Source organism: Rattus norvegicus, chromosome 9 (genome assembly GCF_021556685.1).
Source record: "Rattus norvegicus strain SHRSP/BbbUtx chromosome 9, alternate assembly SHRSP_T2T, whole genome shotgun sequence".
Lineage (NCBI taxonomy): Eukaryota > Metazoa > Chordata > Mammalia > Rodentia > Muridae > Rattus > Rattus norvegicus.
Genome location: NC_141542.1, coordinates 96,069,778 through 96,087,804, shown reverse-complemented (window position 1 = coordinate 96,087,804; position 18,027 = coordinate 96,069,778). Strand labels below are relative to the sequence as shown.

Here is an 18,027-nt window from a genome sequence, read left to right as displayed (position 1 = left end):
ACTAATATCCATTTATCAGCAAATACATAGAGTGAGTACGTGTCATCTTGGGTCTTCTTGATTACCCTCACTCAGGATGATATTTTCTAGTTCCATCCATTTGCCTGAAAAAAAAATTATGATGTCCTTATTTTTAATAGCTGATTAGTATTCTTTCTCTGAAACTGAACGGCAACTTTTTTATCATTGGATTGTTGGTTGGGTCTTACCTACTTTTCTTTCCTTTTTTCTTCCCTCTTTTTTTTGGGGGGGGGGGAAGTGGGGGGCAGTTTCTGAGATAGTGTCTCTGTATAGCCTTGGCAGTTGTAGAAATGGATTTGAATTCAGAGATCCTCCTGTCTCTTGTGGGATTAAAGGCGTGTGCTAATATGGCCAGCTTCCCCCACCCACCCACCCTTTTTTTCCCCAACAGGCTTCACTATAACAAGTGTTGGGTGAGCTTCTAAGTGAATTTTCTTCCTCTTCTTCCCCGTGTAAATGATGTCATCACATGTTGCTTGGGAGAGTTCAGTTATTGTTATTCAGGAATAATAAGAAAGTAACACCATGTCTTCCTGCCTCAATAAGTTTTATTTTTTCAAAGCAGTCCATATATATATAGTAACATGTTTTAAGACATGGGGTCATTTAACTTCATGCTTTCTTTTATTCTAGTGCATTCTGACATTTTTGGTGCTTCCCTTTGAAATGAACTGCAGACGGGGTCTTTGCAAAGGGCCTGAAGGTGTTTCTTGAAGTCTGAGCTTTTGTGTATGTTCCCTTCTCTTCCTCATTTCTGAACTCTGGTTTGACCTGTTTCTGTGGTTTAAACCAACTGTAATCATGTGACTTGAGGCTGAATTTTGATCTCTCTGCTCGTAACTGAAATTCAACCAGATATTTCAGACTACATCATTTCTTAGAAGAATTTCAAGATATCTCTAGGCCCAGAGAGAGCATAGAGAGGTTCACAATAATTTCCTGCATCTCTAGCGTTGATTCTCCATCCAATTCTGGGACACCTCTATCTTTGTCATGAATCAAAATTTTAATTCACTAAAACATTCAATGAATTTTTCATTAAGCTAAGAGCACTTCAGGGCTCTATGCCCAATAGGTGTTCAACTCATATTAATTAATGGTGATGACCAAAGGCTTCTGGCAGTGATCCTCAATTGACATCATCTCAGAAATAAGATATTTCTATTTGGGTTTATTTTCTTCTCATGCTAATACCAAAGACTTCTTTAAATTCTGCCCTTACATTATGTAAGGGGAAACTTACACCTTGAAAATACTGTATTTTGAAGACAGACAGATCAAAATCTCTAGTTCCTAATTTGAGTGATGTATTTTATAGTGCCTTTCAATTCTAAGGAGATTATCAAGGATTGAGCAGTTAATCTTTCAATCTTCAGTAAGTAGCATTAACCCCAATTTACAGATGCTAAAAAGAAATGCCTCAGGGTCTCACAGTAGATAAAGGGATTTAGACATTTGCCATATTTCCATTCTGCATTGCAGCATGAATTCTGATTGATATATTTCAAGTGTGCGGATGCTTTCCTGGGACAGAAGCTTCTGAATCTGACCTAGGAAAATTTTCCATCATGAGAGGAGGGGCATTAAGTGTCTTGACCCTGGTGTCTGCTCACTTTGTAACCAGACCCAAGATTTCGGACCTTCACCAATCTCCATCTTACTGATGAAGATAGGACGTTAAAAATGCTGATAAAAACGTTGGCTTTGCTAAATACATGGGCTACTGTGAGGGTAAAGACAGTGGTCAGGAAAAGCATATAAACTGTTGATTGTTGGTCCTGTGTTACACTGCAGTTGGTTTTCATGTCTAACTGTAGCGTTATTAGCTGAGACATTTCCTTTGTGTAACTTGAAACTTCATGTATTTACTTAAAGAGGAGTTCAAGGGCAGAAGCTTCTTAGACTTTCCTCTAAGGATTTAGTTGACAAACTGTCAGAAACGGTACCACAAGTAGTATATATTCTGCTGTAAGAGAAGAGCTTTAAGCCATACCATAGTAAAACAAAACAGACCGAAAAATTAGGAAGTATAAAATAAAATGAAATAGTCATGTTTTGCCGTTCGTAAGCTGTAAAGTTGTATGCCAGAATCTACATATGAGGGGAAATGGGAAAAGGCAAGGTTTCTTGGTTATTACACAGGATATAATGTATATTACTTGATGGGTGTACACACACACACACACACACACACACACACACACAAAACTTACACACACAGTTCTGCATATACTTGTATACAGGACCTTTAGGTAGAATTTAGAAGTATTTAAGCGATAGCTGAAAGAACTTGCACTTTGCAGCCCTTCGTCCCTCTATTTAGGCGTAGACGGAGTTGGGCTGTACAGTAGCACTTAGGAGTTGCCATATATGAAGGACTTGCTCACTCACAGCATTTGCTGTAAAGGGGTGTGTGTTGTGTGTATTCAACTCTGCACACCTCCTTACCTTATTCCCAGAAATCAGATGTAGTGAGCTGATGGTCCCATGCCTGTTGAGGAAGCCTTCATTCAGGTCTGGGGACAGGTGACCGAGCTCTGAGGGGGCCACGGGAGGTTCCTAGTGGATTTGTGGGAATGTTTGTCAGGTTGCCTCACAGGGCTTCGTCTTAACAAGGCTCCTGTCTGCTTGGATTTCTAGTCTGTACCTGCTGAGCTTTCTCTGCTGTCGCTACTCTAACCCCTGACTTCTGCCTCTCCTGGCCTCTGGTAACTGATTTCTTTTGGTACTTTCTTGTATACGATGTCTAATTTACTGTAATTTCTTTCTGTTTGCATTGTTCAGAATTATAAGAAAATGCATTTTCATGCCCTTTTAGACATATAATCTTTTAAACTTAAACAAATGGACTGCAATATGCATATTTTCTGTAACTTTATTATTCTTCTGGGTCTATTAGAGATTTTTCTACATTTTTTCCATATAAAACTACCCTATGTATGTATGTATGTATGTATGTATGTATGTACATAGATACATACAATACTTATGCCATTGTAGAGATGTACATGCATGACTTGAATGGTTCTTTATCAGTAGACTTTGGATTGTTCCCAATTATTCTTATAAATGAAGCCCCTATAACCACTGTTGCTTTTATATCTTATTGGGCACTGATTTTAGTATATCATGGGGCTAACTTAGCCTGGTATGGAACTGTTGGGTTCGGGAATTAAAAAAAAATTTAGGGGTAATTATTATTATTACTTATTATTATTATCTATGTGAATGTATATATCCCTGGTATCTCTCTCTCTTTCTCTCTCTCTCTCCTCTCTCTCTCTCTCTCTCTGTCTCTGTGTGTGTGTGTGTGTGTGTGTGTGTGTGTTTGTGATTTGTATGTATGTGTGTATGTATACCAGTGCATGCAAGGTCCATTGCACATGTGGAAGTCAGAGGACGATTTTGGAGGTCCTTTTATCTTTATATGGGCTCTGGGCTTAGAACTCAGGTTGTCATTCTTGTAGGGTATCTACCAGAGAAAACTACCCAGACATGAATTTAAGCCATTAAAAAGTCTTTATTAGCTGACCAGTGACTACACTGGGTGTTTGGAATCCCAGTGTAGCACTGAGGGTTTGTCAGGGTGAGCTTTTTAAGCACAAATACCATTTTCTGGGTTGACATACTTAGGTTAAGAAGAAGAGTTATCCAGAGGCAGAACTACAGAAATGCCAAAAAGCAAGGCTTTCTCAGAACTATGGCCTGTGATGGAGTAGGCCTTTGTTTTCATTTTGGCAGGCAATACTGTCTACATGCTGAGGTTTATGGCTTGAATGGTGGTTCTATCTCCAAATGGCAGTTGTACAAATGTCTGGGGCCCTGTTATAGTCAGGCTCCTATGGGCTTGACCAGTTGACCAATTCTACCAGATGTGGGTACAAGCATTTTTGCAGTTTGACCAGTCAAGCAAAACCTGCATACAAGGTTTATAAATTCCACTGACAGCGGCTGTATGTGCTTATTCATAGCATTACCAGCAATGGATATTTTCACTAAATCTCCTTGTGAGTATGGATTCAGTTTGCCTTTCTCTTGACTTCTTGAAATTATCATCATTATTATTATACATGTATTACCCTTCCCCATCTTGCTTTGTCTATGAATGGTTTATTATTTTGCCTTTGTTTTGTTTGCCTGTTTTGGTTCTTTGAACTCTTGTTGTTCTGGAACTCACTCTGTAGAACAGGCTGGCCTTGAAGTCACCTTTAAGATCTACCTTCCTCTGCCTTCTGAGTGCTGGGGTTAAAAGTGTGTGCCACCACGCCTAGTTTTATAGTATGTTTCTACATTTTGTTTATCTTAAGTAGGTATTTGCAAAAATTCTTTCCACATTGCGAAATGTATATGGTTTTGTCAGTAGGAGAATAAAAGGCATTTGGAGGAATGGTTCAATTCTTGATGGTGTGTGTCAGGGTAAGGGCATGATCAAACATGGTGGCAGGTAGCACGTATGACTATGGCAGGTGATAAAGACAGGCACAGGAAATCAGAGAGGTGTGATTGGGATGGCGAAACCCTCTATGTCACATGGGAGAATTAAGATCTCTCTTGAATCCTAGACCTCATACAAGGAGACGAAAGGAGCATTTTAGCCAAGTGCGATTATGGTTTTGAATGGGCAAAGAGATTACCTTAGCAAAGGTCATTATGGTAAGCCTGATGGGAGGGGTTGCAGGTGTGAAGTGGAAGGATGGGAGGCTGGGGTTTTGTTCAGATGGCAGAATCAATAGGATTGGTAAACAAGGCAAAGACCAAGGGAAGAAGCAGTGCCTTACTTAGGGTTACTATGACAGTGAGGAAACACAGTGAAGGTTGGGAAGGAAAGGGTTTATTTGTCTTACACTTCCATATCATAATTCATCAGGACAGGAACTCAAGCTGGGCAGGGACCTGGAAGTAGAAACTCATGGCGGAGGCCATGGAGGGGTGCTGCTCACTGTGAGGCTGCTCCCTCGTGGCTTGCTCTTCCTGCTCTCTTAGAGAACTCAGCACCATCAGTCCAGGGATGGCACCACCCACAATGGGCTGGACCCTCCCCTCTCAATTAGTAACTAAGAAAACGCCCTACAGGCTTGCCCAATCTTGGGGTGTCTTCTCAATTGAAGATTCCTCCTTCCTTATGACTCTGGCTTATGTCAAGTTGACATAAAACTCATTAGGACAAGAAGAATGCTGGAGGGGGAAGATTAACGAGCTCACACATGAATTAGATGAAATAATAAACAAAATTAGGGAGGAAAGGAAGAAAGCATAAGCCCACCCGAGATCCATTTGGGACTCAGTGACGAAGAATGAAGAATGCCCAAGTAAACATGCGGTCAGCAGGTGAAGACGTCGGGTGGATGGAGAACACGTGTTTTGTTGTACCATTTACTGGCTGGAGCAGCTGGTGAAGTGGAGCAATGGGAAGCATTGTATTTGGATGCTAGAATCAACAGGGATTGATGACCAAATCAACAGGGCAGAACAATGGATGGCAGGGAATGAGAGCAAGGAGCTCTCGCCTTGAGACCCACTGAAGTCATCCAGAAGATGACATGTGTTGTGAAGAGAAGGGGCTGTGCAGAAGAACACCAGGATTGAAGACGATGAATGGCCAGTGAAAAAGCCTCATGGGGAGGACACATTAGCTGTTCCGCAAGTCGATATGTCCTAAGCACTCTATGCATAATTATTTTAACATTTATTAAAATCACATATATTAATTGATTTTGGTCCGGGATTGCATGCTTGCCAGGGCATGTTTGTAGAGGTCTGAGGAAAACTTGTGGGGTCAGGTTCTCTCCTTACATCTTGTGGGTCTTGGTGATCAACCTCAAATCTCAGGATTGGCAGCAAGCACTTTTATCCCTTGAGCTGATAAACTTGCCTGATCCACCAGTACTTACCCATGAAACACAGGGTTGTAGGGGAGGAGTAAGACAGAATCATCCAGGTCTGAAAAGGAATCATCAGTGTCAGAGGCAGACCATTAAATGAATAGCCAAGCCTAGGCGAGCAAGGAAGAAGAAATCTTGTAATCAAGAAACATTGACAGGGGCCGGAGAGATGACTCAGCAGTTAAGCACACTGACTACTCTTCCAGAGGTCCTGAGTTCAATTCCCAGCAGCCACATGGTGGCTCACAACTATCTGTAATGGGGTCCGATGCCCTCTTTTGGTGTGTCTGAAGACAGCTAATGTTACACATAATAAATAAATAAATCTTAAAAAAAGAGAAAGAAGCAGATTGACAGGGGTATCAGATGCTTCTGAGGTGAGCTCAAAGGAGGATGGAGGACTTTCAGAACGGAGGTTTCAGTGGTTTAAAGAGCGCAGCTTCAATTGGGCACGTAGGGTGTGGGCACACAGTCAGTCTTCAGTGAATTGTGGAGTAAGCAGTGAGGAAGACAGCAGGATCAGGAAGCATCTGGATTATGCGGATGGCCTTACTTGCTTATTGAGACCTTATCAGCCTCTCTGTTGGCTTTTGACCCCAGTTCATGTGCATTTTTGCTAACCGGAAGCTTCGGTACCATGCTGGAATCTGCTAGCAGAGTATAGGGTTTAGACCTGACCTAGGCCCGCTGACCCAGTAGTCCAGGAAGCAGGGCTTTCGGGAAGAATTTTTAGGAGCCTTAACAGTTGAGCTTGATATATTAAAAAACTGGCAGTTCACTAACCTGATGGCCAAGAGTGCAGGAGAATGGAGGTTGTGGACCTGTGTTTAAAGAGCAGCAGGGACCCAGCTTCCACTTGTGTGTGTGTGAGCACGGCATCTAGAGGTCTCCCTCCCCCAATGAGTATCATAGTTTCTGTTATAACACAAAACATTGACCATTTAACTCTCCCATAGTATGCTGAAATACTGTGACCAAAAACAACTTATTGTGGGCAGTTTCTTTTGACTTAAAGTTCCAGAGGAGGAGTTCATAAAGGCAGGGGAGGTGTGCTATCGTGGCAGGAGCAAGAGACTTGACGAATGACATCTCTGTCTCACACAGGAAGCAGAGACCTGGAGAGTGTGAACTAGAAAGAGGGATGAGGCTTCAAACCCCAAAGCCTGCCCCAGCTGGCCTGCTTCCTTTAGCAAGACCATAACCCCAAATGTTCCATAACCACCCCAGCGCCCCCTGCTGGGTGACCAAGTGTTCAAATACTTGAGACTGTAGGGGACGTTTCTCTTTTGAACCACCACAAATCTTAATATTTAAAGACACACACTACTTCAATAGGATCTGGTTGTACCTTTGTTAAGGTCTGGGTTTCTCTGCTCCCATCTTTATGCCCGTGAAATGCCATGTGATGCTTTGCGTTTGGATATACCTGAATCGTGTGGCCATGTTGGCAAACTGGGGGACGGTGGCAGGTGCCTTCCTGATTCTACTACAAATTTATCTAAACTTTTTCCCCCCCTTGCCAGGTCTGTGAGCTGGACATTATCTTTAATTTTGAGAAGGCATATTTTATCCTTGACGAGTTTATAATAGGTGGAGAAATTCAGGAAACATCCAAGAAAACAGCGGTCAAGGCCATTGAAGACTCTGATATGTTACAAGAGGTCAGTATGGTTTTCTATGTGTGGGATGATTCCAGGACTAATTATCATAGAGTTAACACTGGGGACTACACCCACAATCTGTTCTGAGCATAGCTTCTACTTTAAATAATATACCTGTGTTAGCTTAGTCAATTATCTCAGCAGTTCTAACTAGGTGTTAGCCTGTTTTATAGCGAGCGAATGGAGACTTGAGTTGAAATGTCCTGCTCGTTTTCGTAGTTAATAAATCTGAAGCAGAGCTTTGGGCCCTCACAGTTTGGTCTTGAATCTTTGCTTGCCCTGTTCAGCTGAACTTCGGGGTCTGAAAAATATCTTACCCTCTGAAGTGTATGAAATGCTTGGTGCTATTCTTTGCAAATGTACTTTTATGAGATGCATAAAAAGGCTTTCATTAAAATACCTGCTCTGCCCTGGGATGGGAGAAGAGCAGCACCTAGTTATTTCATTTGCTGGGAATATTAGAGCTGCGTCATCGGAGATGGCATTTGTCATTTTAATTGAAATTTCCTACCTCTCTTGGGAAGGCCTTAGGTCTGTGCACTCTTGTTTGCATAAATAAATCAGGAGCGTTGGTAACTGGATTACACAGGTATAAATGGGTCTTGAAGCCTGTGCTTGGTGCTCCTTCTGACTCCGTGATTGCTCATAAAATATCCTGGGACTTTTTAGAAGCATCCCAGATTTGAATCAGACCTAATAGGGGAACATAACCTACATCAGCGTCTACAAGGACACTCAAAAAGATCGCGATTTTCCACCAACTCTTGCCTTCTAAAATGAGGAACTTCTGACTAGTCCTAAACCAAGCGTGTTTCCAGGTGCCTAGATTCTGTCCCACCTCGCCAACAATGTCAGTGGGAAAAGGGACATTTCTTTTCCCTGTCTCCTCCACTCTACTGTTTTGTTTTGTTTTTCTTTTCCTTTCCTTTCTTTTCTTTTCTTTTTTTTCTTTTTCTTTCTTTCTTTTTTTTTTTAAAGACAGAGTCTTACTGTGTAACCCAGGCTGGGTTTGAACTCACGATCCTCCTGCCAACCTCCCATTTTGCTGGGATGACAGGCATGTACCACCCCTGGCCTCAGTGGGTTTTCCATCTTCCTGTTTTCATAACAGGTCAAGAGTCAAGAGGATTTCAAGAATTATAAAGCACCTTTTTAAAACTGGTGCTAAAGTCATTCTTCCTGCTATTTGGAGCTAAGAGACTGGTTAAGTTAATAAGACATTAGGCCTGATTTCCCAGCAGCTGTCTTGGCAGTACTGTGAGCTGATTACTTACTTCTGCCCATGGAGGGACTCCATCCTCAGGTGAGTAGAAGTGAAGGAAGCGAAGGGTGGGCTCTCATAAGCAGCTCTGCGTTCCTTAGGCTAATGCATTTATTGCTAGAGGTGTTGTCCCCTCAAAGAAACATATTGGACCTCTCTGAGTCTTACTTGACTTTTTCAAATGCCACAAGAAGTGGGATTTTATGAGGTACCGAAGAAATCAGTGGTTCGGAAATTCCACAAAAGAGCATTTATTAAAATATGCTGGGGCAGGGAAGCAGGGAGTAGGAAGTGGGGATTGTTTCTGAGGCTCTCCTCTTGCTCTTTGAGATGGAAACTCCTTACAGAAGAGGGGAGCTCCTTATAGAGTCTCCACGGGGGCTTTGGCACTTCAGTAATTAAAGCTTCATGAACTGAGGTCAAGGCATACCTAGGTTATTTCAAAGTCCTCTAACTGCAGAAAACAAATTTTTACGGGATTTCAGTGAATCCGTGTTTCAAGTTACATTTAAATCTTGGGACCAGGCATTTTCAGGAGTGAGCCCTTTTTTCAGTGAGGCACTAATGGCTTCGTTCCTGTCCCTGGTGATTTGAACGGGCAGTGTGAAAGGTTTCCTCAGAGACCCTGGCTTAAACATTGTGCCCCAGAAAGCAGGAAAGGTTGTGGCTGACCTTAAATGTCACTTGTTGAATGCACAGAGCTGGCCAATGAGAGTGTTGCTAGTGTCCTCATGGGTTCTGGGATCCCCTCCAGAGATGTCAAGGGTCTTTTTTTGGAGGGGGGGGGCTTGTTGAGAAATTGACTATACCTGTCTGTTCTGCTTCAGGAAGTAGGAAATGTGTAGGAGAAAATGTTAAGATTGTACAAAGGAGAAAGATGGCCCCTTTATTTCTTGACCTTCAGGAACAAATATGTCCTAAACACATATCCGTAGAGGCCAAGGAAGGCCATTATGACATTGTCTTCCCTTTAGAACAGTGGTTCGAAAGCTTCCTAATGGAGTGAACTTTAAATACAGTTCCTCAGGTTATGGTGACACCCCTCCCCCAGCCACAAAATAAACTATTTTGTTAGTACTTGATAACTATAATTTTGTTACCCTTATGAATCGTAATTTAAATATTTGATACACAGGATGTCTGATGTTCCACCTCTAAAAGGGTTGTGATCCACAGTTGAGAAATACTGGTTTAGAACAACTAAAGTAGCTGAAGTAGCTCTTAGAACCCCCTTCCCCCAATTACACTTAGTGAAGGTTTCATAGGGCAGGGGAGGAAAACCAAAGTTATTTTCACATATTTCCTAAGAAGACCCAATAGGCTCAAAGCCCCAGGTGCTCAAAGCTTAGTCTGAGTGTATTCAGGTTAGATGTTGATCATCCCAAGAGGGTGATTTATATGGGAGGGAGCAGCTGCAATGTGGGTAGTCTGATAGAGACAGAAACATAGACTCAAGAGTAGACATTGTAATTCTCAAAATTACCAGTAGGGGGCAGCCATTAGTGGATAATCTCTATAGACCATACCTTGTCGAGAGGGGAAGGTCAAATGAAGTTCCAGCAGCAGGCCATCTCACACATCCGTGATGCATGAGGTACCGCTTGGTGAGCTCCAACACTTCTACCTTCAAAGCATAAACCAAAACTACAGTACAGTGGGAAAGGGCTGAGTGTGAGGTACAAATGCCACACCATGGTGTGGGTCCCACGATCCGACTCGAGGCAAAGTCTCATGAAGGCATGGGGAGGACAAAGATCTGATGCTGTCCCAGTTTTAAGTCGGTTCCAACCCTTTTCAGTGGCAAGTTCAAGAAAGTAACAAATCCTCACATGACTTCCTTATGCTCCTGGAGCGATAGCAGGACTCAGACAGGGCAGGTAGGACAGAGTTCAGGCCCTGAGTCACCTCATGCTAACGCAGGGCAGATAACCAGAGCCCAGTGGACCCTAGAGTCTGGGAGGTGTCCATTTCATGCCCTTGGCCGTTCTCATCAAAGGACAAATAGCATGAAAGGGCCAGGCAGTGTGTTCATGCAGCCAATTCAGTTTAGTCAAGTTTGCAAAAGTAAGGCATTTCAACTGCAAAGCTATAGCACATAGAAGATTAGAGTATCAGATAAATAGAGCATGCTATTCTAGATTTTTAACATTGATAATCTCTTACTCTAAGTAAATTTTAGACTCGACTCGTTTTGGATCTTTCTAAATGGGACCACATTCAATCAGCCCTACAAAACCCACCGAGGCTGTGGGCCAGGTTTGATACCCCAGTCAAGTTAAAAGAGAAGGATGGACTCTTCCTGAGGAGATTCTGAGCAAATGCCTTGGGGTCTGGGCCTTTCTTGGCCAGTGCTCAGTTAGGAGGCTGGCAGGCTTTGGGGGAAGTGTGGCTGACTGAGCATAAGTAATTTCAGAAGCACTGCCCTGGAATTCTAAAGAGACACAGGATGCCGTTAGAAACCCTGATTTCTGATTTGGGCATCCTCTAGCTCAGTGGTTCTCAACCTTTCCAATGCTGTGACTTTTAACACAGTCCCTCATGTTGTCGTGACCCCTTCAGCCATAAAGGTATTTCACTTCACTACTGTAATTTTGCTACTGTTATGAATCATAATCAAAATCTATGATATGTAGGAGATCGGCCCTGTGATCCTTGGAAGGGTCATGACCCACAGGTTGAGCTGCTCAAGACAGTCTTGTTGGCCACTAGCCTTGATCTCTTTGGCCCATGCTGTCATTCTTTCCTGGGATGTTCAAAGGGGGTACACATGTTGGGGTGGATAGTTAAGCATTGATTGTTAAGCAGGTTAACAGTGAGTGACTCACAGAGACTTAAGGTATTGTATAAAATTACTTGCTGCCCCCTTCTTCCCCTCTTAACCTGGGCCATGGTGCTTCACACATGTGTATCAGTAGGAGGGAGGTTGCAATACCGCTATGGCTGTGGAGTTCTACTTGTATCCAGGAGTTACGAACTCAAAACACTTAAAGAAAAGATGAAGACAGGAAAGGAAAACTTTGGGGTTTATTAGCAACCCTGGGAACTGAAAGAGGGTCTGGGTGCTTTGGAGGAACTCTTCCACAAAGCATGGCAGAAAGCCTCCAGAATCATGAGATGCTTGTCCCCTCTGATTGGGTTGTAGGTTTAAGGAAGAGGTTCTGCACAGTATGGGAAACAAGGTATCTGTTACACTGTATGCTTGGGGCTTCTGTAGCACACACAGGCCTGCCTATGGTCCTCACAACCATTTCAGACCCATGAACTTTAAGTCAGCAGTGGTTTCTCCACAGTTACTGCTTTCACATCTCTCTTTTCAAACATCCACTTCCTGATCAAGCTCAGCCCTCTCTCGATTAAAAGTGATATCTTTACCTCCACGCATACATGGAGACAAATGAGATTCAGACTTTGCAGAGTGCAAAAGGTTGCGTCTGTGTATGTTTTTGAATTTCAATATTGCAAAAGAGAACAAAACAGAATGCATGTGGCTTGAAAGGAACACTGCTCTTAGTCACCGCTCTCTTTCAGACAATGGAAGAATACATGAACAAGCCGACATTTTAAGTGTACAGCCTACTTGAAGATTCTGCGTGCTTCATGCTGTGATCCTACAAACAAGCAACTCCTCGAATCCGGTCTCCACACAGCCTCTGGCACAACACCAAAAATGACTTAAAGGGATTCTGTGCTAGCTAGCAAATGTCAAGTTGTTGCTCCATGTCTGTATGATACTGTGTGGCAATACCCACGGTGGCTCCAGGCGATTCCGATTAATGGCTGCAGACACAATAGTTGCTTGTCTTGTTTTAAATCCTTGTGGTATTTGTTTAAGGCAATTTCAAATATTAGTTACAATATGATAATTTTTGTTGCCATTTGACCTTCTACCTGTAGACCAACAACTGCCTTGTGATAACATACAATTTCAATGTAAAGTGTATTTTATATAATAAATGCCTTTCCTAAATGTTTAAAAATGTACATATGTTAAGTTTATGTTAGTAGCTCAGATTTCATACATGATGCTAGGTATTTTTTTTAATATGTTCAATGCTACTATAATTTCAGGTCAGATACAATGTATATGACTTTAATGTCTTGAATTCAACTTTTTTTTTTTAGAATTGGGATAAAACTTCATTAGAGATTTTAATGTCTTAGAAGGTGCTAGATCAAGGTTTTTACTTTGCTTTCAATTGAATATAAGGGACATTTCAGTAAGATGGTTTCTATGAACTATTTATTAAGGTGTCTAGAGCTCTGGAGATGAAATGTTACAGCATCTCCTGTTATTACCATAATACTGAGAGGAAGAGCTATATCAATATTTATATAGCAGTAATTGTGATCTCTCCTATGATTTTATATCTCATGTTCCTTGTGGTTTTTTTTTTTTAAAGATATTTTATTTTCAGATATCTCATTTTTTTATGAGACTTAAAAAATAATTTTAATGTAAGGTGACTGTTTAAGGCTTCCTTAGCTCACATGTATTTTCATTGTGACCTTCATGGGAGGTGACTCTATTTCCTTTTTTTTTCCCCCTCTTACCCAGAAAAACATTTTCTGTTGACTGTAATTATTGTGACCATGTCACCTTCATGCATCCAAAACAAAAGTTCTGAGCACCCAGAACAAAACACCAAAACAAAAGCCTGAGCTGATGTGAAGTGGGAAGCTTCTTGGAGCCTTTGTTCCTGATGTCTGTCTTCTGTCTGTAGTTCTGCATATGTGTTCTCAGTGTTAGTGTCAAGGTTTGCTGTCCTTTGCATTACAGTGCTGCGGACTCTTGTGGTTTTCCTAAGACAATAGTGTACTTGATTTTGTATTCGGAGAGAGCTCTCGTACAGCGGACCCTTAGAGAATGTGGTTGTTCATCTCATCAGGCATATTTAAGGGAAGATGGCAAAACCAGTGCAGAAGGACAGACAGACAAACTGACCCATTCCTTAGTATGACCATTTATTTAAAAGCAATAATTCAGATTTCATATGAGCTAATAACTAGGCTTTTAATAGTTGATTTATCTTCAAATTAATATAATTTTGATAATGTTTGTTCTTTCTGAACATCTTTGGGCAGTCTTCAGTTTTGTGTGTTAACTTTTTTAAAAAGTACGGTAAAAATTGTTGTTTTTCAAACATTTTTGTAAAACTGAACTTTCTGTAACTTCAGAGGTTTTCCAGTTCCTTTCCATTGTTTTTGAAGGAAAGTATCTTTTGAGTTTCATTAAATGTACTACTTATATTCTGGATAATTCCATATTTGATCTTGTCTAGCTTGCACAAGGATTCTTCCTGTCAGTCTATTCATAGAGAAAGAGATCATATTTATGTGATACATTGAAGTAAATACAGGGGACTTGGGGAACAGCTTACATGAGCTTTAGTGAAAAATCATGATATGTTTTCTTTATTATTATAAGATTCTAAGACAAAGTACCAAATAAGAGGAAAAAATATACTGAATTTGTATAAAACATCCAAATAAAAGGTTAAAAATATGTTAATGATGAACTTGAGTGTGCTTTCATGACTGTGTATGTAATACATATTTTTTCAATGACCTTTTGATTCTTGCAATTCCACCCTTGGTTTCTGGTAAAATCCCTTTAGAATTTCTTTCTACTTGCCAATAAAGAGAAACTCACAAGGTGGCAGCACCTGGGAGAAGAAAATCTCTTGTCCCCCTCCAAATGTTCCACCATTCCCTCACAGTGTGATAACAAGATTTCTTTACTGGATGTTGAGAAAGCGATCAATCTTTCTTTAACAAATGTCAAGACTTTTTTAAAAAATAATAAAGTGAGTGAATCTTCTCGTCCTGAAATCTCTTAAAATAGTAGTAAAGCTTTCAACAAATACACCATGCTCTGAAACCTGGAAATTCTTCCAAGATGCTAATTATCAACCTATAAGATATCATTGATGAATGGCCTTGAATTTCATTTTTCCAAGGCTTCGTAAATAAATGAAAATGCTAGTGTACCTATCCACATTGGTTTTTGATACAATACATTCAGATGTTCTGGGTTGTTTAAAGGGAGCCAATGACAAGTGTCCAACAATTTGTAAATGGATGGCCATTACATTGTTTCAATCTTTTTTTGACTTATTATAAAGGTTTGATGAAACTCATGTAGACAATATGCACATATTGTGCAATATGTGTTATTGCACAATAACAATCTGCTTTGTCACAGTTAAAACCAGAAGCATCTAATAGCATCTAGGGCTTTATTAAAGTGGCCTCTTTCTCCCCTCTCCCATCCACTCTCCTCCTTCATCTCCATTCTCTTCTCCCTTCTAACACCTTCTTTCTTCTTCCTTTGCCCTTCCTCTTCCCTTCCCTCCCCCACTTAATACCTCCTCCTGTTTCCTTCCTTCCCCCCTTTTTCTCTCCTCTCCACCTCTCTGACTTAATTAGCTTCCTATTGCTGTGATAATACACCATCATCAAGGCACTTTGTGGAAGAATGGGTTTATTTCAGCCTATAGTCCATCATGAAGGGAAGTCAGGGCAGGAACTCAAGACAGGAACCTGGAGGCAGGAGCTAAAGCAGGGACCATACCGGATGCTGCACACTGGCTTGCTCCCAGTGCTTGCTATAGCTTCTTTATGCCTCTCAGGACTGCCTGCCTAGGGTGGCACTACCTACCTACCATTAGCTGGCCCTGCCCACATGCGTCATTAATCAGTGCCCCACAAATTTGTTCCTAGTCTGTTCTCATGCAATTTCTCTATTGAGATTCCCTCTCCCGGGCTGGAGAGATGGCTCAGCCATTAAAGGCTAGGCTCACAACCAAATATATAAGAGATTCCCCTCCCTAGGTGATTCAAATTTGTGTCACGTTGACAAAAAACTAGCCAGCATAATCTCTCTCTCTCTTCTTTTTTTTTTTTTCCGCACAGGATCTCACTGTGTAGTCCAAGCTGGCTTCCAGCTTGTAACCTTCTTGCCACTGTCTCCAAACTGCTGAGATTATAAGCCTAAAATACGATACCTACCTGAGAGTCACATTTTGATGAATTATTTGGTATGAAGTTCAGGCCTGCAAGACTTTTTGTAAGTTCTCTGTGAGCGAATTCACAGGCTTACTGAATCTTAGGGTCCTCTTGGCTATGGGGCGTCTGTCTATAGCATATGCCGTTCCCATCCTGACATCAGTTCTGGGTGTTGTCCACTTACTGTTTTTCTTTCTAGTGTGTGTTGGAACATGTTCTTCTGAGAGCATCTCTCTCTTAAGTAAGAAAAGCCAATTAATTTGATATACATTTATGACTCCATCATGTTCTTCAAGGGAGTGACATTGGATATATCAGCCATAGTCCAGGGCAGGCCCATTCGCCGGAATAGTTGACCAGAACAAATCAGACATTTTTAGTTTTTTAGTTTTTTTCTTTTCTTTCTATTTTTTCTAAGAGAGAAAGTACCTAAAGTTAGATGGTTAGAGAGGGGGGAAGATATGGGAGGAGTTGGGGTTTGAGAAAGAATACGATAAATAAACTGTGAAATTCTCAAATAAATTATTTAAAAGGAAAAAATTAAAGCAAAAGTTAGATCATTTGCATTCATTAGAGTGGAATCAAATAAGCTGAGAAGTGAAATGTGATAAATTTTCAATTAATGCAGTTTAAATTTGAATGCCTGAAATATTAATTTCGGTTAAAGAAAATGAGCTTCCATAAAGGTCTTAAACTATAAATATTAGTTTCAATTATGTGGGATTAAATACATTTTGGAAAATTTATCTTCTATAATGAATTGACTTAATGAAATTACATTTTCCTATTATTAGAAATGGGCACTTTGAAGAAACAATGCTCAATAGTGTTTTGTCTAGTTGAATTTTGAATAATTGTAAGATTAAAGGCTAAGACCAAACTGATGGAAAAATGAGCAAACCAAGGAAAATTAATGAGAAAAAAGACTAAAATCAGTTGTATGTTTTACTTGGAGCAGTAATCACAGGTAATAACAGTACCAACAAAGAAAATAATTTTAGACTATTTGTTGAAAAATTTACTAAAATTATAAAAGCATAGCTTGAAGGAAGTGCAAACCTTTTACATATGCAACAAACCAAAATATAATAAATCACAGGTGATTTTAGGGGATGCTTCCTGTGAGAAATTAGTCCTCATCACTCTGTGTCCTGGTTAGTGTTTTGTCAGCTTGACACAAAGCTAGAATTATTTGTGAAGAACTTCAGCTGAGAAAATTTGTTCATTGGATGGCCTGTAAGGAAAGTCTATGAGAGTGTTTCTTGGTTCTTAATTCCTAAAGGAAGGCCCAGCCCATTGCTACCCCTGGGCAGGTGGCCTTTGGTGGTATGAGAAAGCAGGCTGAGCAAGCCATGAAAAACAAGTCAGTAAGCAGTGTTCCTCCATGGTCTCTGCTCCAGTTCCTGCTATTAGTTTCCTGCCTTGAACATCGCCTCCAACTATGCTGCTTCCTCCCTAAATTGCTTTTGGTCATATTGTTTTACTACAGCAATAGAAATCAGACTAAGACACTCTACTCCTGTAGTCCGTGTTTAAAATGCTGTTGTAAGGGTCCCTGATTCACCAGACTCAAATAGTATATAAGCGAAAAGAGTGTTTTATTTTGCAGAAGTCCAGCGTGCTGGGGTCTCCCATTACCAAGCCAGAAAGACAACCAAGTGAGTGCACAGACCTGATTTAAAGCACATTAGGGGATTCTGGGGTAGGTGACATATATCCTGCTCCATCTCTAGGGGCATTCCATTACCTGGTCTTGGGGACTGGACATTGAGGTCTGGAAACTGCTGCTGAGGAAGTCTGGAAACTGCTGCTGACCCATTGTCCTTGCCTCAGGCCAGGTAGTGGTGCAGCTTCTGAGGGCAGGGCAGTTTCTGACTATCTGCCAGAAACCTGGGTTTTTGTTTAGTTTTTTTTTTTTTTTTCCTAGCAACTGACTTGCCTGGTTGATCCTAAGCTGCCGATTTGAAGCCTGTCATGGAGTCAGCCTAGCCTTCTTTGCTGAGTCAGAATGTGTAAGTGCAGAAGTTAAGAATGTTTCTGAGGACGCCATCCAAACGCCAATAAACAGAATTTCAATTTTTATGAATTTTCAAACCGTAGGAAATAAAGCTTAATTTTTTTTATCTCCGTGTATACACAAATGGTTTCCCAAAACCAGTCTCTGAAAGCAAGTAAGCCCCAGCACCTTGAGACTCTG

The 18,027-nt window shown here is 41.0% G+C and overlaps 1 protein-coding gene across 4 annotated transcripts in view; it reads left to right on the top strand.

Annotated features, from left to right (window-relative positions):
• The window catches only part of Ap1s3 (adaptor related protein complex 1 subunit sigma 3), a 59,412-nt gene extending 44,761 nt beyond the window's left edge, over nucleotides 1-14,651 (top strand). For 2 of the 4 annotated variants that reach the window (XR_015628796.1, XR_015628795.1), the window contains 3 exons: nucleotides 7,427-7,564; nucleotides 8,676-8,867; nucleotides 12,354-14,341. Coding sequence is in view for 2 of the 4 variants with exons in the window: in NM_001172150.2 (NP_001165621.1) it covers nucleotides 7,427-7,564; nucleotides 12,354-12,389 (174 nt within the window). In the remaining 2 variants the exon portion in view is untranslated. Of the gene's footprint in view, nucleotides 1-7,426; nucleotides 7,565-8,675; nucleotides 8,868-12,353 lie in introns of all 4 variants that reach the window. The other 2 variants (NM_001172150.2, XM_087567087.1) reach the window with 2 other exon arrangements.
• Nucleotides 14,652-18,027: the final 3,376 nt, after the last annotated feature.